Source organism: Neolamprologus multifasciatus, chromosome 7, assembly GCF_963576455.1.
Source record: "Neolamprologus multifasciatus chromosome 7, fNeoMul1.2, whole genome shotgun sequence".
Lineage (NCBI taxonomy): Eukaryota > Metazoa > Chordata > Actinopteri > Cichliformes > Cichlidae > Neolamprologus > Neolamprologus multifasciatus.
In genome coordinates this window covers 19,889,305-19,910,386 of record NC_140445.1, presented here as the reverse complement: position 1 = coordinate 19,910,386, position 21,082 = coordinate 19,889,305, and the positions used below count along the sequence as shown (strand labels likewise).

At 41.5% G+C, this 21,082-nt stretch overlaps 1 protein-coding gene across 3 annotated transcripts in view; it reads right to left on the bottom strand.

The window, feature by feature from the left end:
* Nucleotides 1-879: 879 nt before the first annotated feature.
* Nucleotides 880-21,082, bottom strand: part of ccbe1 (collagen and calcium binding EGF domains 1) — a 43,183-nt gene continuing 22,980 nt past the window's right edge. For 2 of the 3 annotated variants that reach the window (XM_085167353.1, XM_085167352.1), the window contains 9 exons: nucleotides 16,533-16,585; nucleotides 16,223-16,357; nucleotides 15,827-15,964; nucleotides 12,721-12,830; nucleotides 11,697-11,802; nucleotides 7,564-7,703; nucleotides 6,213-6,248; nucleotides 4,109-4,144; nucleotides 880-3,832 (listed from right to left, as the gene is read on the bottom strand). In XM_085167353.1, the coding sequence (XP_085023479.1) occupies nucleotides 3,572-3,832; nucleotides 4,109-4,144; nucleotides 6,213-6,248; nucleotides 7,564-7,703; nucleotides 11,697-11,802; nucleotides 12,721-12,830; nucleotides 15,827-15,964; nucleotides 16,223-16,357; nucleotides 16,533-16,585 (1,015 nt within the window). In that variant the 3' untranslated portion in view covers nucleotides 880-3,571. The remainder of the gene's footprint in view (nucleotides 3,833-4,108; nucleotides 4,145-6,212; nucleotides 6,249-7,563; nucleotides 7,704-11,696; nucleotides 11,803-12,720; nucleotides 12,831-15,826; nucleotides 15,965-16,222; nucleotides 16,358-16,532; nucleotides 16,586-21,082) is intronic. The other variant, XM_085167355.1, reaches the window with a different exon arrangement.

The window sequence follows — 21,082 nt, the reverse complement described above, 5'->3', positions numbered from 1 at the left end:
CTCACTCGGTTTGCCATTGCTTAAGTACCGGGTGTTGTAAAAAAGCTACCAATTAGTCACTCATCAGCTCCAATTAGAGGAGACAAAGCCCGAGTAAAGATAACTCAATGAGAGGGAAAGGTGGAAGGGTGAGGGCTCTCAGTATGTGCATGTGTGATTGTGTGTGTTTTTTGTGTCTACACACTTAAGTGTGTGTGTTTGCGTACATGTGTTGAAGCCCGGACCGGCACAACATCGTTTTTAATCAGTGGAGAACTTGTGGCCATTCAGTCTGACCCACCACGGCACAGGTCCATTCACTCTCCAGGCTCCTCAGCGGGCCCTTTTCTCAGGGCCAAGTGTTGTTGTGCTGGGAAGACAGGCCCCCCAGGAGTCCCAGAAAGAGAGCCATTCAATCCTCTCTACCTGTTTGCAGCACATAAAGCACTTAGACCCTGGCCGATCTCTCATCATTGTCTCCTTCACTCTCAATACTTCCTTAAACCTAGGCCTCAACAAGAGCAAGCCCTTTTAGAGAGGGGGGAATAGGGGATGTATGTTAAGGGGGTGCCTTTCGCCTCATTAGAATTGAATTTGCACTGTCTTGTAATTACGCTGAAGGGCAACAATGTATTTTTTTTTCTTCCATCATAATCTTTGCTGAATGGAAGATTTTTTGGGGCAGTTAATTTGCTGCCCACACTAATGCATTAATTAATGAATTGGGTAGCACTAATTTTCTTTATGCTGCCCCTCTCTGTTTGTTTCCTCCATCTGTTTCCAACAGTCCTGGGCAGCCGCTACTAATAAAATTACCTCATTAGGGCTTTTTAGCAACACAGTAACTCACTCATCCTTTTTGCTACTAAACATTTTCTTTGGGGTCTGTTTGTGTGTGTGTGTGTGTGTGTGTGTGTGTGTGTGTGTGTGTGTGTGTGTGTGTGTGTGTGTGCATGTTCCCATTTAGTGCTGCATATTTTTGTGGACAGTTCTAAATAATGAAGGGGGCAAGCAGAGAGATATAATTGGGAACAAGGGGCCACTTCAGCAAATATTTGAAATCCTTTTAAAGGCCTGTCCTTGTACAGTGGTGATTAATTACTTCCAGAAGAGATATTTGAGAAATTTATTGCCAAGATGTCCCCGTGTTTTTGTCTCTTTCTATACGAGAGGAGCCCAGCTTGTTAAAAAGAATCGCCCAGCACTTCAATATCGGTCCCTCTTTAATCAAATGCAAATCATAACATGCAGCGTTGTGGGAAAATGGGCTCATTGTGAAACAAATACACAACGTGTTAACAATGATGTAGTGTCTAATGAAGCTGGCATCCAAAATCCAAAACTTCCAACTATCTGAATGGATTTCGGTTTGGATGTTGTCAAAGAATGAACAAATCTGCGTCATAAATGTTTCTAATAGAAAAGATAACGAATATGAATATGATTTAAATTAGGGAAGAAAAGTTCTTCTAGGAACAAAATGATCACTCTGACGCCTGCAGGTCAATCTTTGACAGAAAAGAAAAGGTAATGTCACAGAGTCCCAAAATAAACAAGCATGTACACATTACCCATGCTGAGTGAGCATTCCCACAAAGCTTTATTCATCACGGTGTTTTGATTGTGTCTGTGTGGATCCCTGTGAACTACACGCCAAAGTCTAATGAGTTCAGTCAGCACTCTGTGCTGTGCATCATTTTAATGGGCTGAACTCAAACAGTACACGCTGTACAGGACTGAGAAATTACTGCCATCTAGTGGAATCATAAGGGTACTGAATGCTTGATGTACAAACACAACTAAGTACTGTATTGTCCTTTTTTCTGGTTATTCTTTATTAAATAAGGAATGGATAATAATGTCATATAAAATCAGGTTAACTCAACCAGAGAGTGAGTGGCACCACATAATGGTAATATTTGGTGGTAATATGTAAGAGAATGCTATCAAAATTGTTCATAGTGTGTGGGTGTGGCTGGGATTATTGTGGATAATGGCAAAAAAAATCAAAACCATAAAATAAATAAAACAAACAAACAAAAAAACATGTACAGATGAGTCAAGCCAGACGTTTCTTTTCTTTTTTTTGTTTCCTAAGGCTTGTATATGCCTGGTCATCAGACAGAATTGATATTGAAATCCACAAAGATCAGGAAATAACATTCTCGTTTTGGTGATTATTAGTCTCATGATGTTCATCAAGGATGAACAGGTTTTTTTTTAAAAATTTCTCCAGCCTTGAAAAATTGCCCTGTTTTCTGCCAACAAATCAACAGGTCAGTTAAAAATAAAATTTATTTTTAAACATCAGACTGCTTTGGATCTCTTGCTTTGAGAAGGTCTCCCTCTGGTGGAGAAATAAAATTAAAACATTTTAGAAATTCAGTCAGCTGACATTCACACTGCCCTCTGAAAGTTGCCTGCTTGCAGAGAAGGCTTTACTTTGGTTGGTTTATTATTTGATCAGATATACAAGCGCAGTGGTTTTTATTCCGAGTTTTAAACAAGCCACTAATGAGCTGTAGGCACAGAAACTTTAGTCTGGTGTCCATGGCAGGAGATATAATTCAGTTTTAAGAAGTTTACTTTAAAATGATCAAGTTACAGGCTATGGTTAGGCACCAGAAGGCTGCTCTGGTGCCTAACGCAGCCCTCAAACTAACACCACAGCGTGCAGCGTCGCTGCGTATATCAAAGGAAGCTCTGATAACAAATATGCATCTGTTTTTTGTTTTTGCAAAAACTAGAAATAAATTATGAAAAAACAAAACTGTTCTCACTTTGAAGTTCTTATGGGTAGCAAAACATTACAAAACAAGAACCACTGTGAGAGCGCAAACCTCCACCAAGACAGCTCACTCTCTGGGCAGTATTCACTTTTAAGGGAATATTTGGTATGTATTCATTTCGTCTTTATCAGAACAAAGTTTTATGAGAATTCATTCAAAACTACACAGAAAAAATGGCACCTCCTTGACAGAAGTCAAAAACTTCTTAAGATTTAAAAGGCCAACAAAGACCTCGAGGAACGCTGTATTAGATAAGGTGCGGTGTCATTTCAGTGACATTTAAAACACTTACCGATAATCCACAGTTGCACCTCTGATCACAGCTGCTACTACAGCAGTATTTCCAAAATTTCTTTGAATCATTACTTTTGGTAAAACAAAATTTTAAAAATGACAATGGGACATGCAATAGATGAGACTCAATGCACTAAGGTTAAAAAGTAAAATTCTATATTTTGCTGCTTTAATTCTTCCTGCAAGCACAAAAATGATGCAACACATGCCGATTGTTTACAGTTAAAGAGAAAAAAAACCCCTGTTTTTATGAGAGACTTCTTTAATGTGCTATAAAGGAACAGTAGGTTTCTGAAAATATGCAATAAAAAAGCATGCGTTGGCACAGTCTACTCATTTTTGTTAAGAAAATAGATGAAATTTTGTATATCATACAAAAATAGACAATCTGTAATCAAACAGCATAAAATATGTTCTTTTTTTAAGAAGTTAAATAATAAGGCAGATCATTTCAATATTCACACCAAAGACAATGTATTTTTTGTACTTTTTCATTCATTCCAGTTTGTTCACTCTGTTCTCTCTCGTGTTGGTTTCCTCTTCCTGTTCCTGTTTGGCCCCCCGCCTGTTCGAGGCGGCGCTTCCTTAGAGTCCTCACCCGAGCCCATATCTAAAGGGTCCTGGTTTTGTCTCCAGCTGTCAGGGACTGTGGGAAAGTCCTCCTCTAGAGAGTGCATAGGTCGACCGTACACCTTGCTCTGCAGGTCTGCGATGTCATTTCGGATGTCTGCCATCAGCAGAAGCAGGAAATCGAAGGATCCTGGAGGGCCCTGGGTTTGACCAAAGAGATACAGAAAAACTGATTTAGAAATGTAGATTTTTAGCTTATTTGTGGATATAAATATAATTATTACACAAGAGTTTATTGCATCAAGGCTCAAGCTGTTTGGTGAACTGGCCACTGGATGCTTGGACATGATGATAATGCTTATTTTCCATGAGATACCATTTAATTTCCCAGCCATGCTGTAGTTTAACTACACTTTTCTATTTGATAGTAACGAGTTACAGTAATGCGGCCTCGGTATAGACAGCCTTAGTCTTACTGGTGGTCCAACAGGCCCAGGAGCTCCTCTGTCCCCCTGAGGAAACAAAACAAATATTTAGTTAAGATGAATTACACTGAAGGAAAATGCATGAGAGGAATTCATGATATTCTGCTACGGGAACTTTCACAAACTGGAAAACTGAGTTCAGGATGAAAGTAAACACGATTGCTTCATGGATTAAAAAAGGAATAAATGGAAGCACATTAAATCACAGAAGCATGTACTGTGTTATTATATATATTTGCTAAAAGAGCAATGCAGCTTTCATCAACTCTGTGTAAAGTTTGAAACATAGACTAAATGTCACCCCTAAAGCTCATGCTCAAAATGTGAGAATACAAAGTGTGGCTCTCCATAGAGTTTAGTGTAAAATCCTCTTTTCTAGCTTTAGATAACAAATACATTTCTAAGCAAAAAAGTAAAATTAGCCCCTTTAGTAAGCTGGATCCTTTACAGCTTGACTGTGAATTATCATGGCAGCCTGGTGATTTACAGTAGCACATACACATTAAGCTGACTACCCTGTTAGCCATGCTCAGGGTCACAAGGGGGCTGGGAGTGTTTTGGCAGATGGTTTGGATTTGTTACTGTGAGAGACATATTACCATAACCCTCCAATCTATCCGCACAAACATCCCAGCTGCACTGAAAAGAACACCAAGGTACTGCGTCAATAAGGCAGATGCACCTAAGTCTTTCCATGCGTTCAATCTACAAGCCAAGCAAACAGAGTTACAAGGTCCAATTTAACATGAAGCTCTGAAGCTTTCATACCTTGCTCTTGTAAGTGATTTATTTTTCTTTTAAACAAACACAACCACCCTGGTGTCCAATCACAGGCACTGTTAAGTCTCATAATGTTTCAAGGTTTCTGCATATTAGCTCCTTTAACTACTTCACCTGGCTGCTCTCAGTCTAAATTCATTCTGACATCATGATGGTTCAGGATCAAGTCCCCAGTGAAACTAAAAAAGAAAATCTTACCTCACTCACTCACTGCAGCACCGACTTGCTGTACTCATCACAGGCTAGGGTCAAATCAAAGATAGAGAGAGAGCTCTGTTCTATTTTTAAAAAGCTTTTTCTTTGAGGCTAATCTTAGTAACAACTGCCACAGTCACAAGTGATGTTCACACATTATTTTGCCATGTAAAAACCATCATCATCTAAATGAGAGTGAACCACTGTCAAACTCAACTACAACACAGTGCAGCAAAGTGGCAGAGCAAGAGCTTCTGGTTATAGATATTGTAAAAAAGAGCAAGAGGCATATTGTTTAATGCAAAGATGTGAAAAATGCACAAAATAAATCTCACAGTAACTAGGATGAAATCTGCATTGTGCCCACTTAATCTCAGACTTAACCATCGGTCAGAGCCTTCTTCTTTTAACCCTTTGTCTTAGGCTTCACAAGAACGCAAAGCAGAGAAAGGCATTCCTGTTAGCCCTTTAAAATAACATCTCCAACTGGCCAATCTGAATAAATCCAGGTGATTCTAAACAACCAAAACAGCCCAGAGGTATCTATAGTGTTCACATTGGTGGTCAATGACATTTCTGTGCTGAAGTCACGGGCTCAAGTCTGACTTGAGAAATTTATTTCCAAGTGAGCAAAATCCTGACCCTCTCTGTAAGAATATTTAACGCACGTTTCAAGCATCGACCAAAGCTTGTGTTCATGTTGTACACAAAACTGTGAAAACTGCCTATAAACTTGTAGCAACTTGCAGTTAAGTAATCCCCTCATGTGCCCGCGCAGCACCCAGGTGAGGATTAACAAGTATTCTGGCACCTGCCTTGTGCTTTTCATCCTGAACAAATCTGGAGAGGTGGGGAAACAATTTAGCTATTGAGAAATTTACTTTGATTGATGTGATTTTGGCAAATCTATACAGCCGGTGCTTTCTGCACTCACTGCACTGACTTCTTTTTTAAAATGGGATGCAATATGTCAATGGTGATGACTCCTCCTTCTCCCTAAGGGATCAATGTGATGGGCAATTCTACTCTTGTCTATAGTAATTGCCTTGTAGAGGAAATTTATACTTTAAAATTCCCCAAAATGAAGATTTCTGGTTGACTAAATAGCACCTGAACTCACCTTTAGACCATCTTTTCCTGGTGCTCCTGGAGGCCCCTGTTCAATACAAAAAGTAGTTCAGATATATTTGATTTTTAAACATATTTTAGTCACTTTTGTTTCAAACTCCAAAGGTATGAAATTATATTTACTGCTTTAAAGTATTGTTCTGTGGCTTGTTGAATTCAGTATATTCCCAGAAACAGTTTACCCAAAGCCCCTCAAAATACAAAACTACTTTATTATGCTCCATCAAGTGAGAGTACCCACAATTAACTCTGCTCCTGCCTCCAGGCCATTTCTGAGTAACTTCAAACTGACAACACAGAGTGCTTTGATCTCTTTCATGGGATAATAATCTTTGTATAGGGAGTAGCGCCAATATTCAGATCACTAAAAAGCTTCTGAGTCACGCATTCATCACCTCTGAAATCCAGACATGAAGTCAAACACACATGGCCTGGTGACCAAACCAAACCTAACTGCACCTAGAGTTTAACCAGGTTGTTGTGCGATGAGAGGACAATATCTTTTCAGTAGGAGATCATCAGCATGTGTACTGATGAAATGTATAAATAAGATTAAAAAAACGCATCCACGCTCAAACACAAAGCAACAGGTCATCTTCTAAAAAACACTGCTCTGCAGCTCTTGTTTTGGCTTTGAGCAGCTTGTGATTTGATTGATGGTAGGTGATGATAGTCTGATTTATCAGTGAGAAGATTGCATAAATACAAGAGCTTTAAAAAAATAGAAAATATGTCTTGATCGCCACATCCTGCACATTCTTGATTCCAGTCCCACACTTTAACATGTAGGGTTGACACTTGCAGGAAAGACTTGGCACGGCACAAAAACAGCAAGCCAAAGAAAGCAACCGAAGCTGTTGTCCTGCCATTTCCATGTGTTATCCTTATGCACCTCGCAAGAATGAGGGTCTTTAAAAGGGTGCATGACGGGATGTATTTTGTGTCTTTCTCAGGGGGGTTTCCTGTCAATGCAGTTACACTAAATTATCTGATAATATAATAATTTAGTGAATCGTTAAAATGAAAAAAGAGATTTTCAAGATTTTATTGCTTTTCATATTAAAACAGCCATTCTTCTATGTGTCACAAAGTAAAATTATAAGATAAAAATAATAATAAATAGAGGTAACTGGTGTAAGAGTGGTGCTATACATCAACTTATTCATAGGTCATAATCAGGACACAAACTTTCTGATTTTTATATTCTCCATTTGACATGAAGAATATGACAAATTGGATGTAAAATGCTGTGAGGCTGTTTGTTTCATCCAAGACGAACGCTAGTTTTTCTTGTTAAATTCTGCGTAAATTTTTAATTGTAAAACAGGGATTTAATAACTGACCACAGGTCCCCGAGGGCCTCGTTTGATGTGGTACAGGTCGGGTGTTGGTCCAATGGGTCCCATTAAGCCTCTGGGGCCAGGTGGTCCAGGGGGCCCCGTCTGTCCTGAAATTCCTGGAGGGCCTTCTGGTCCTGGATCTCCTGAAGTATTACACACTGATATGAGTGGGTAGGAAACAACTGAAGAGATTACACACACAGACACACACAGACTCTGCATAATAGATGCTTCTTAGCTTTATTAGAGAGATTTCAATGTTAAGATGATCCCAACAATGCCTATATTATATGAGGAAAACCTGCACTGTGTGCTAACATTGTTTAAAAGAGGGATGACCACAAAAACACCCTGAAGTTTGGATTTTAGCTATGCAGAGGTTTACAATTTGAGGTTACCTATAGTTTACAGTTAAATATGGTACAAATATTAATTCTCTATTAACAGGTCAAAATTAAAAGTTGTCCAATGCTTTGAATTGTGAAAACTACGATATTTCTATCAGTTCATCTATCCATCACTTTTATTGTTACTAGGGATTGTTAAAGATAAATGTGTCATAAATACCACCTAAAATACACAGACACACACAGACACACACACACACACACACACACACACACACACACACACACACACACACACACACACATATATATATATATAGTGGGCTACTGGAACAAGAAGGCATCGGTGGGCAAGAGACAAAAAAAGGGCGTTGTTGGAATGCTACTACGCAAGTAACCCCGGCGGAAGGGGCTACATGAATAGGATGAGGGACCTATGGATTCTTCGATACCCAACATCCACAATGACGGCGAAACAACTAGTAGCTCAGTGTTCCAACATTCGAAAGAAGGGACTGCTTTCACAGCTAGAGATTGACGAGGTACAACATAAATGCTACGGCAAGGCGGAGTCAGGACGCCAGGTCAGGGGGGAGATATCATCACCCCCACCCGAGATTGGGTACATAGCCCCAAGTGCGACAGGAGTTGAGGAGTCGTTGAGTGCGAGAGGAACTGACCTGAAGTATAGGATCATGGCCAAGCTTGAAACCTGGATCCCCCGAAGCTGGTTACCAAGATTACGTGAAGTACGCTCAGAAGGTCTGCTAGAGGATGTTAATGCAGCACTACGGACGATACCTACAACCACGATTACCGACACTAACAAGCTGATCTACAATACGGCAGCAGTGATCAGTGAGATGCTTGGCTACAAGTTGAACAGCCAAAAGGGGCAGTACCCTCCATGGAGAAGGAGGCTAGAGGGCAAGATCAAAGTAGCACGGAGGGAGGTTAGCCAACTAACGGAGTTGCAGAAAGGTGCGGCAAAGAAGGTGCATAAGAAATACAGCAAGCTGTCCATACCTGAGGCCTTGGAAACTGCCAAGCAAAGACTCACAGCCTTGGCCAGCCGCTTGAGGAGGTACACCAGAGAAATAGAAGGCAGGAGAATAAACCAGCTGTTCTCCACAGAACCAGCAAAGGTGTACTCTCAGTGGCAAGGGAACAATAATAAGAGAACAGCACCACCAAGGCTGGAGACGGAGCAATACTGGAAGAGCATATGGGAGAAGGACGCAACCCATAACGGCAATGCTCAGTGGCTAGTGGATCTGAGGGCAGACCATAGCGACCTCCCTGAACAGGGTCCAGTAACCATCACGTTGGCAGATATCCAAGAAAGGGTCTCCAGTATGAAGAGTTGGACAGCACCAGGGCCCGACATGGTTCACGCCTACTGGCTAAAGAAGCTGACTGCACTCCACGAGTGTCTGGCAGCACAAATGAACCAGCTGCTAGTTAACGAGGGACACCTGGAATGGCTAACTGAAGGTCGAACGGTCCTGATCCCCAAGGACCCCAAGAAGGGACCAGTCCCCTCCAACTACCGACCAATAACCTACCTCAGTACTACATGCACATGGGTCAATACATGAGCGGGACACAGAAAGGAATTGGCAAGAATACCAGAGGTGCAAAACACCAGCTACTGGTAGACAGAACAGTCAGCCGAGACTGCAAGACCAGACTGACCAACCTGTGCACTGCCTGGATTGATTACAAGAAGGCCTATGACTCAATGCCCCACAGCTGGATACTGGAATGCCTAGAATTGTACAAGATCAATGGGACCCTAAGAGCCTTCATCAGGAACTCAATGGGGATGTGGCGTACAACACTAGAGGCCAACTCCAAGCCCATAGCACAAGTCACCATCAAGTGCAGGATCTACCAAGGAGATGCTCTGTCCCCACTGCTGTTCTGCATAGGCCTGAACCCCCTCAGTGAGATCATTAACAAGACTGGCTACGGATACCGACTACGGAACGGAGCAGTTGTCAGCCACCTCCTGTACATGGATGACATCAAGCTGTATGCCAAGAGTGAACGAGACATCGATTCACTGATCCACACTACCAGGCTATACAGCAATGACATTGGAATGTCGTTCGGGCTGGAGAAGTGTAGTCGGATGGTAACAAAGAGAGGGAAGGTAGTCAGAACTGAGGGGATTGAACTACCAGAAGGCAACATTGCAGACATAGAGGACAGTTACAAGTACCTGGGGATCCCGCAGGCGAATGGGAACCATGAAGAGGCCGCTAGGAAAGCTGCAACCACCAAGTACCTGCAGAGGGTCAGGCAAGTCCTGAGGAGTCAGTTGAACGGTAAGAAAAAGATCCAGGCCATCAACACGTACGCCCTGCCCGTGATCAGGTACCCTGCTGGGGTAATAGGCTGGCCAAAGGAGGAGATAGAAGCCACTGACATAAAGACAAGAAAGCTCCTTACCATGCATGGAGGGTTTCACCCCAAGTCCAGCACTCTGAGGCTGTACGCTAAGCGGAAGGAAGGGGGCCGGGGACTGGTGAGTGTCAGCACCACAATCCAGGATGAGACAACGAACATCCAAGAATACATCACGAAGATGGCCCCAACTGACAGCGTGCTCAGTGAATACCTCAGGCAGCAGAAACCCAAGAAAGAGGAGGGAGACGAGGAACCATCATGGAAGGACAGGCCCCTGCACGGTATGTACCACCGGCAGATAGAGGAGGTGGCTGATATCCAGAAATCCTACCAGTGGCTGGACTGAAAGATAGCACAGAGGCACTAATCATGGCAGCACAAGAACAAGCTCTGAGTACAAGATCCATAGAGGCTGGGGTCTATCACACCAGGCAAGACCCCAGGTGCAGGCTGTGTAAAGATGCCCCAGAGACAATCCAGCACATAACAGCAGGGTGCAAGATGCTAGCAGGCAAGGCATACATGGAACGCCATAACCAAGTGGCCGCCATAGTGTACAGGAACATCTGTGTTGAGTATAACCTGGAAGTCCCGAGGTCAAAATGGGAAATGCCCCCAAGGGTGGTGGAGAATGACCGAGCTAAGATCCTGTGGGACTTCCAGATACAGACGGACAAGATGGTGGTGGCTAACCAACCGGACATAGTGGTGGTAGACAAACAGAAGAAGACGGCCGTAGTGATCGATGTAGCGGTTCCGAATGACAGCAATATCAGGAAGAAGGAACACGAGAAGCTGGAGAAATACCAAGGGCTCAGAGAAGAGCTCGAGAGGATGTGGAGGGTGAAGGTAACGGTGGTCCCTGTGGTAATCGGAGCACTAGGTGCGGTAACTCCCAAGCTAGGCGAGTGGCTCCAGCAGATCCCGGGACTAACATCGGAGATCTCTGTCCAGAAGAGCGCAGTCCCGGGAACAGCTAAGATACTGCGCAGGACCCTCAAGCTCCCAGGCCTCTGGTAGAGGACCCGAGCTTGAAGGATAAACCGCCCGCAGGGGCGTGCTGGCTGTTTTTATATATATATATATATATATATATATATATATATATATATATATATATATATATATATATATATATAACTCTTGTATTTTATTATTATTGATTAATGCATTTTTATCAGTTTTACCATGCTGTAAAAAGTGCATTTCCCCAGTGTGGGCTTAAACCTACTAATAGCATAAGTGCTGTCAGTAATTTTTTCATGTAAGTTGTGCCTAAACACATCTAACCTATCAGTACTTCCAACATTTTGCTTAACGCCATGACTTCTTCATAGAGGCTGGTGTTCTCATGTAGAAACTGAGGCTGTGTCTTACCTGGAGGTCCAGGGGAACCTGGAGGCCCTGGTAAAGACATAGGTGATAGGAGTTTTTCACTCGTCATCTGCTCAGGGATGCCAGCACTGTTTGACAGCAAAGCCATCTTAGAGGAGTTACGAAAGAAAAAGAAGAAATGGTTGAATAACACTGTAAATGCCATGGAAAGTTAACTAAAAATTGCTGAATTAATTAAGCCCTTTTTAAAGCTGATTTGGAAGTTATATAAAACATACAAATATCTGACTGTGCAATTATGCATTTAGTTTTAAAAACAGTTTTACATACAATGACTCATAAAAGCCTGCAATGTCAAACAGGAAAGGAAACTTTCACCCTGGAGGGGCAACATAAACTAAAATTAAGCTAAAATTATATTCTCTGCCAAAGATTAAAGTTGATCATCTATCTGCACCACAGTATAAGCAGTAACCCAGCCAGATGGAAGGCCAGGCAACCCCTCTGCATTATTCAGCATGACCAGGAGCTTTCCTGCTCCTGTATACTAAGTAGCATCCTTGAGGAAAAAGTTATCTTTGATCTGAGTAGAACATCATGTGGAGCTGGTGACCCCTGGGGGTAATACCTTAAAGACCTCACCATGCTGCCAGGGCTGACAAATCAGAATTCATGCAAGACGCAGAAGCATCTGTCCATGCTGGCGCGCGCGCACACACACACACACACACACACACACACACACACTGAAAGGTTGTGGTTCACCTGCTGGTCGGTAAAAATTATACAAGACTTTAGCCTGTGACCTTGGGTACAGGTGTTCAAACTGAGGGTTCCTAACCTTTCCATGATATGAATAAATGAAATTTTTACTTACTTTTTTCTGAAACTTTAAAGAACATCTACATTTTTATGTTTATTTTATTAAACAAAAACATTTTTTTGAGTTCCACAATGAAAACTAACATACTGCTGTCATGCACATGTGTAGCTCAGTTGGCAAGATTTGTGATATTTCTGCTGAGTTTGTGGGTGAAATGGACCAATCCAATGCGCACATTTTTACCTTCTGTTTAAGCTGTAGGACAGACATCTTAATTTGGTGGAAATCATCACACGTGGCTGAGCAGGTTCCAGTATTCATGACATTATCAGACTTCTCAAAGAGATGTACTGCTGGGAAATGGGAAAATGTTTATGTTAACATAATGCTTTTCTTAGAAAACTGTCAGGAAAACAGACTTTACTGAAGAAGCTACATCTGGCTGCTCCCTTATTCAACAAGGATCACCACAGTGGGAAGCTCCACATTTTTGATTTGGCAGATATTTATGTTGGATTCTCTTCTTGACGTAACCCCCAAAGGGAATTGTGTCTCTTCCTGGGACCGAACCACGTATCTTTCACTTGCTTGTCATAAAATGTAAACCAAAAGCTATGCTTTGGGAAAGTTAACCTAAAGCGTATGATTCAGAGCCATGTTAACTTGACCACATAAAGGGAAACCACAATTGTTATTACTGTCAGGTTACATTAAATCTGTCGCCAAAACAGTCTAATAATTTAAATAGTGTTGTCATGTTCAGCAGTGCTGCCTTCGTAACTGTTCGATGGGTTTCCGATAAGCTGTGTGAGCAGAGTGAGGGATGAGTGGCTTATGTTCTGAAGGCAAAAGCAGCAAAACAGTTATTTAGTCTTATAGTTCTGTTTGTGCTTTAGTCTTTTCAGAAACAGCTATTAAAACCTGAGATGAGGAAACTATTCATGGACCAGTTCTGACTTTATTCTGATCTGATTTGTACAACCGGATAGTGACTGCTTTCTTTGTGTGATGAATATAAGATTGAGAAGTTTTGTTCTCGCAAATACTCTCTTTTTTAATAACTGGGGAAAAGCAAATCCACTAAAGAAAAGGTACATTAACCATTGTGGGTGATTTACTGAACTAAAGTTGGCAGGGGGCTGTAAAAAATGAGTCAGTCTCTGGAAAGTGCAGAATTAAAGTGAGTTCAGAGTTAACAATGTGATTTAATAACACATTGTTACAACTGAAAATAACTACATGTCTTTTTTTCTCACTTTCCTTTCCACTTTTTCAGATTTTTGCTCGTTCGTCCAGATTAAAACTATAATATCTTTTTTTTTTTTGCCTGTCCCGTGTCTTTTGCCATCAGAATTATTGTCTAAAGGCGAAGAAAGATGCCCAACGGATTTACTTTACCAAATGGACCATCCCAGCCATGCCGTAATGGTCTATTTATTTTATTTCATTTTCACTTGCTAAATACGGGACAGATTTGACTGGGGAAAAGAAAAGGGAGAAAGAAAGAGGGAAAGAAAAACAGCGGGGAAGAGGGACGGGGATAAAGGGCAAAAAAAACCCCCAACAAAATAAGCAGACAAAAAATACATAAATCAATCACCTGGATCACCTGTTGAGAAAGAAAAAAGAGAAAACAAGCAGAAGAGAAAAAAAAGAGCAACATAATAAACAACATCACGATGATCTATATGAATATAACAGTAAATATTAAACATTATTGAGCAGCACGTAAGATCGACAGCGCACAGTGTGCTTCGAGGTAGGAGCCAAAAAGGGTGTAGTTTGTGTGTGTGAGCACCCGTGTGTACACCTGTGAGCATGAGCGCGCTTGTATTAAGGTTCCTTCATGTAATGATCTGCTAGAGGGTGTGGGGAGCCACTGCCCCGTCCTCCAGGGCTTGAAGCAGATAGGGAGGAGAACAAAACTCCAGACATCCAGAGGCCCTCAGAACACAAGAGACCAAGGAAGACCAACAGAGGGGCAGCTGCGCCATTATCCCAGAAAGAGCTGAGGAGAGTCCCAGATGAGGGGTCACTCAGCAGCCGCGGAGCAGAAGCCAGAGGGGGGTTGCAGTGCCAAGAGGCCGAGGGCACCCCACCCCCGAAGTGGCCCAAGCGAGCCCCAGGCTCCAGGCCCCGACAAGCAGCCACCAAGGAGTGAGCCGGTGTGTACCTGGACGCCCAAAGAACCACCGACGCACCGATGTCTGAGGCCTCCATACCTTGGAGGGCCTGAGATGTCCCCAGAGAAGTGGCGTCTGATACCCAAACTGACATATGGACACAGACATACAGGCACACACAGATACAAACATCCATTCCCACCCTCATGCTCTCATATGCAATAAATAAAACGATAAAACAATAATATCTAATCAATAAACTTGCACATACCTCACATTCCTATGGAAACAAAGCCCATAAAGAAGCACACTGTAGCTCTTATAGTTTGGTCTCGAGCCTGTGGTTGAATGGTGAAACTGTCTGGATATTATTTTCCCCCACTATATTACAAAACAGCGGGACATAAAGTGGCAGCATGATTGTGTACCGCAGTTTCTCATTCTCCAGCTTTTTTCTGAACTATAGTATGCAATGGAAGATGAACGCAAGGGAGGAAGTAACAAATCTTTAGCACTTTACTGCTTCATTGCAACTGAATCTGAGGCAAAAAAAGAAAAAAAAAGTTTTTTTATTGCCTACAACAGCGGTCCCCAACCCCCGGGCCTCGGACCGGTACCGGTCCGTGAGTAGTTTGGTACCGGCTGTGAGAGTTGAGGCTCAGTTGTGAAATGTATGGTTTTCAGGGTTTTTATCGGTTTTCAGCGTTATTTTGTTATCGTTTTTATCTTTAACTCGGTCTTCCTGGGTCTTTTCACGTGTGTTATGAATAAATCTTATTTTTTTCGGTACCGGTACTAGTTGTATTTTGTTGTATTTTTCAGCGACACCTTAAAGGCCAGTCCGTGAAAATATTGTCGGGCATAAACCGGTCCGTGGCGCAAAAAAGGTTGGGGACCACTGGCCTACAACATTTGAGCTTTCTTCAAATACACCCAGCAAATCAGGAAAGATCAGGAGTCAAAGGGGCAGCAGCACGTTGAGGAGACAGAACCATTCTGACATGCACAAGGGTCGAAGATGTCTAATGACTCCCAGGTGTCTGTGTTTTGCAGTACCCCTCCTCTTCCTCCGCCTCCCTCTCTCGCTCACATACACCAATAACAAGCTGTCAGCTTCACGTCACAGTCAGAGGTACCCTTGAATAAAGACAAAATGTCAGTCTCTTTATTCAAGGGCACGTCTAACTGTGAGGTGACCTTGGCTGAAGAGAAAATGTCAATCTCACCTCTCTCCCCCTTGGTGCATGTTTTCCCATCTTCTTCCAGGAAGTAGCCTTTCTCACACTCACACCTGTAGCTCCCCACAGAGTTAATGCAGATCTGAGAGCATGCAGTCATGTTTTTGTCTGTGCATTCATTGATGTCTGCATCATGCGGTGACAGGAGGGAGATAAAAGAAAGACAAAGTGTCACTTCGGGTCACTTAAGTTTTACTGACAAGCACAACCTCACGATCATTTAAAGAAATATATATAAAAAATATTAATCGTAAGGTATTTTGTCTTTGTACAAGTACAAAAAAACAAAAGGAGCACAGGCTTCTTTTAAATGACCGTTAAGATCAAATAATCAAACATTAATTTAAAGGATGACACTGATTAATATGTATGTGGTGTACCCACCCAGACAATAAGGCTTCTCTCGCCTTCTGTGACGCTCACGGTCATAGCGATAGCCGGGGTAACAGGTACACACCACTCTGCCGAAATGATCGGTACACTGCTGCTCACAGGGGGCGCCGGCGCATACGTCATAGTCTGGACATAAATGAAGCGCTTTGTCAGTATGAGCAAGAAAACAGAAACTGAGCATCTCAGATCCATCTACCATTAAGTTTTTATTATTATATATTATAAGACTAAAGACTGGATGGGTTTGGGAAGAATTCCCAAAATAATCAGAGAAGCACAGGAGAGATATCCAGTTTCATACCTTCAGGAATGCACTGGCCCAGAACAAACTTAAAGCCCTTGCAACACTTCTTTCTGTAAAATATCAAAGGAACATGTGCATAAGAAGACAAATTCACTACTTTAATACACAAAGGTCACTCATTTACATAAAATATACAGTACTGTGAGAATATACAGAAATGAGCTCCTCTTTTTCTCTTTGTATTTTGCTTCCAAGGAACCAGACTTACAATTTTTTTAAGTGATCTTGAGCAACACTTCTTCAGGTCGAAAAATACTTTTCCGCTCATGGGTAAGATGGAGGGTAAGATGGCGCCGCCATTGTGTGCAATAGGTCGGCAGCCTTATGAAATTTCCCCTTGTGGGACTAATAAAGGTATATCAATGTTCAGTCCACTCCTTGTACCCGAACATTTCAGAGGAATGTTTTCGGTGTGTTAAGCCTAACACTGACCTATGAATAATTAAAGTATTACAAAAGGCCCCTAACATACAGGGATGAACCAATGTTTTCTCTACAGATAACAAAATATTAACAAAGAACAACATTTAAACTGTACCTTTGGGCACTTTAGCAACCTGTCCCAAAAGATACAATTTGTCCCTTTCCTTAGCTGAATCGACAACAAATGCCAAAGATAGCACAGTCTGATGGGTCTAAAATACTGTAGTACTTTAGCACCAATAAAACAATTACTTAAATGGAATTCTTATTGAACCTCTTAACACTGACCTATGAATCACTGAAACATAAAAAAGGCTCTTAACTTACAGGATGAACTAGTGTTGTTTTTACACATAACAGAAAACTTAGCAAAGAGCCAATTTCAAATTGTATCTTTGTTACTAGCAGTCTGTTGTAAGAACACATAATTTGTTTCCATTTCTTTAGCTGATTGAATCTATGAAACTCCCAAAGATAACACAGTTTGACAGACATACAATAGTATTTTTTGCACAATCAAGTTGATTCCCAAAGAGCTATTAGCTGAAAAGCTGCCATATCGTAGCATAATGTACAGTGTGGACTTAAAAAAATGGACAACTGGAGAACAAAAGAAGATGTGGCAGGCCTTAAAAATGATCTACAGCAGATGAACAGTATCTAAAAGTCATGTCCTTAAGAAATAGGAAAAAATCCAGAAAACACATGACACAGGTCCTGAGAGACACATCAGGTCCTTCAGTTGATCCATCTACTGTTGACTAAAGCCTCATTAGAAATGGTCTCAGTGTAAGGGTGGCTGTTGAGAACCCATTCCCCCAGGGTAATGGGGAGAAAAGGCTGAGGTATGCCAAATTACCCAAGAACTAGACTGAAAATCATCGGTAACGGGTCTGATGGAAAGATGAATCCAAGTGTAAGATTTCTGGGTCATAAATATATGGAAGACATCAGGAAAGAGGTAAAACAGTCATTTTCTATAGCCATCTGCTTGGCGCTCTGTCATGTTTAGGACTGCAACAACGATCTTGTGAATGCTGATGGAACGTGTTGACAACACTATTTAAAAGCATCTGATTGGCAACAGCTTCATTTTTCAGCAAAATAATCCCAAATACACTTCCAGTGCAGTAAAAGCATACCTGGATTAAAAAAACACACACACAAGGAGCACTATCAGTCAATGATTGGCCTCCTCAGAGCACAGGCCTCAGACTTATTACAGCAATGTGGGATCATCTTGACAGAGAATGAAACTAAAAGGCAGCCAACATCCAAAGAAGACCTTTGAATGTCCTTTAAGAAGCTGGGAGAACTATTCCTGAAGACTGCTTAAAGAAATTAGAAGAAAGCTCGCTAAGAGACTTCAGGCTGTGTTGAAGAATAAAGGTGGTCATACCAAACACTGACTTTCAAGCTTCTAAGAAAAGAAAAAACTAAACTGCTGTTCCAATATTTCAGGCTGTTTATATGAACGTGTTTGAAGAAATCTAAAACTAATTTTGTTATGCACGCACATGCACACATAACCACACACACACACACACACAAACAGCTGTCGGAAGATCTCGTTGCTGTGTCTGTTTCTGCATGTTTGCTCAGGTCTAATTACACTTCTTTGAATTTCAACATAATTCAGAGGACGATCCCCCTGCAAGTTGACTATGGTAGTTTTTTATTTAAAAAAACATTTGTGACTCTTCAGGTTTGCACAGGAGGAAATTAACCTGCAAAAACCAGATTTGAACCCTTACCTCAAACTTAACACTTTAACTCATGCACAAGTGATTATCATACAAAAGGAACAATCACCACTCAAGAGATTCTTAATGGGGAAAGAGCAGGCCATGTGTAACGCATCTATGTATGAATTCAAATATGGTGCGCTGATGTATTTTTCACTGAGTGCATATGATTTGCTGGGTTGTTGAATTGAGTGCAGTGATTCTGAACATCAGAGAGAGGGGTTTTAGCATATAAATGAGGTACTGGTCAGTTCCTGAAATCAGTCAAGATGACCACCATTGTTGAATAGTATGAAACATACTGATAGAGGAACAGATCTATGCGTGTACCACACACAGACACACACACACTGGACGCTGTCACAGAAGCGCTGATTAAGACAACTGGCAACTTCAAGAGCTGCTTCTCTTGTTAATCTTTCCTTGTCATATTTGTACTGTAAATCAGTTTGTAAAGCAGGTATGAAATTATTGTACAGAAAACATATACAGCAGATCTGTGCACATCTGTCTTTCAATTTATGTTGATTGCATCCCAGCATACTGAATGTTGGGAGAAGCTTGGATTTAGACACCCCGAGAGAGTAGATCTGAGGATGGCTTCCTGTGTGACCCAATATCGCATGTCGTAATAACATCCCCCTGAGGGCAGAAGGCACTTATAGCAAATAACCAGCTTAGCAAAATAACCAGGGTTAGCTGAACAATCATGAGAAAACAAACATCTATGTCCGTCTCCAAAGGATCACGAAAGAGGCAACAGCATCCCATGGAAACTGGATCCCAAGCTGCGTTCAAGTTCATTTTTAATGAGCTGCATCTTTTGTTTTATTAAATTAGCATCCAGGGAAATGCTCATTATCTCTATCATTTTATACCTCGCCGTGCTGTCTCTCATTATATTATTAAATAAACAAGTGTAATTTCACTGGTATTTGGTTTCCTTGCTGATAAAAGAGCACTTTAAACACGTATTATCTGACATTTTCCATTTTTACAAATTGGCTAAATGTAAATTACTGATTTATTATGACACCACTTGGTTAAACATTTGTATTTTGACATGTGTGGACACAAAAACTAAGAGATAAAGGGTGATGGTAAAGACATGATGTGTCTAAAAGTTAAAACAACATGCTTTGTAAAGACACGGGAGGATGGATGCTTGGGTTTAAGGTTGGTGCACTAAGGCAATAAAATACCCTCAAACTATCCACATAATTTATTTCCTGATTGTGAAAAATCAGCCACAACTCCTTAATGGAAATCCTCAGAGATAAATGGATAATACAGGATAACAAAAAATGTACATGCCATATAGTGAAGTACATGCTCAAAAACGAATGCACTGTGTTGATATTACTGTCCATTTCTGTCAAATTCCTACATTGTGTAGTGGTTAGGGTTGTAGCTAGTGTTTGTAGTCTACACAAGTGTAATACTGAAGCGCTGAAGTGCTGGGATTAAGTGTGATGACAGATACCTTAACTGTTATAAATGCAGCGTGTACCAAGACAACTCCTGATTCACCAAAAACTATTTAGCAATTTACCTCTGCTCCTCTAACACTGTTTAATAGCAGAAAATGCTCATATCCTAATCACGCTCCACACTTGGGGAGAGTCAGGGATCACAACATGAATGCTTCTTTGCTCTCTTACCAACAACAACTACTAAGGAGTTTGTGCATGGCCACTTAACCACAAAGCACTTTATGATTCAGCACACAAAACAAAACCCCGCCGAGTTTTGACGCACAAAGCCTTGGCACTTTTCACAACAACAGCTCTCTCCCCTGCAAGCCTGCCGTTCGCTCATGTGCTTCATGCAAATCGGCAAACAAATTTGAAACACATGTGGATTTCATTCATATTCATGAGTGAAAGAACAAGGGAGAAAGATTTCCCAGGTGCATTCATGCCACTTTTCTACAAGAATATTAGGGAGTCACAGGCCTGCACACGCACAATGCCCGCATGTTGTGACTGACATTTGATTTCACACACACTAGACTGTGAAAACTTGCACTTGTTCAGAGTGATCAGGACAACACACAGCCTGTTTGTTTTGTCACCTGTGCCTTTTTTTCACCACAAGGTTATTTAAATGTGCTAGTAATGCATATCATCTTACGGGGGCCCCCTGAAATCTAGACATAAACTAGTCTGACCTCAGTTACCCGAGGTGAACCATAAGCACTCTAATTACCTTATAAACAGAAGCCCTTCCCTGAACCAACATGGTGCACCCAGCTCGGCCTGGCAGTGCCTTGTGACACACTAATTCACCACAGCACACAGAAGCATCAACGTCAACATTTGGATACAGCAAGAAGTTCGAAAAATAAATCGATCATCGCTTTACAAAAAAGGAAAAATA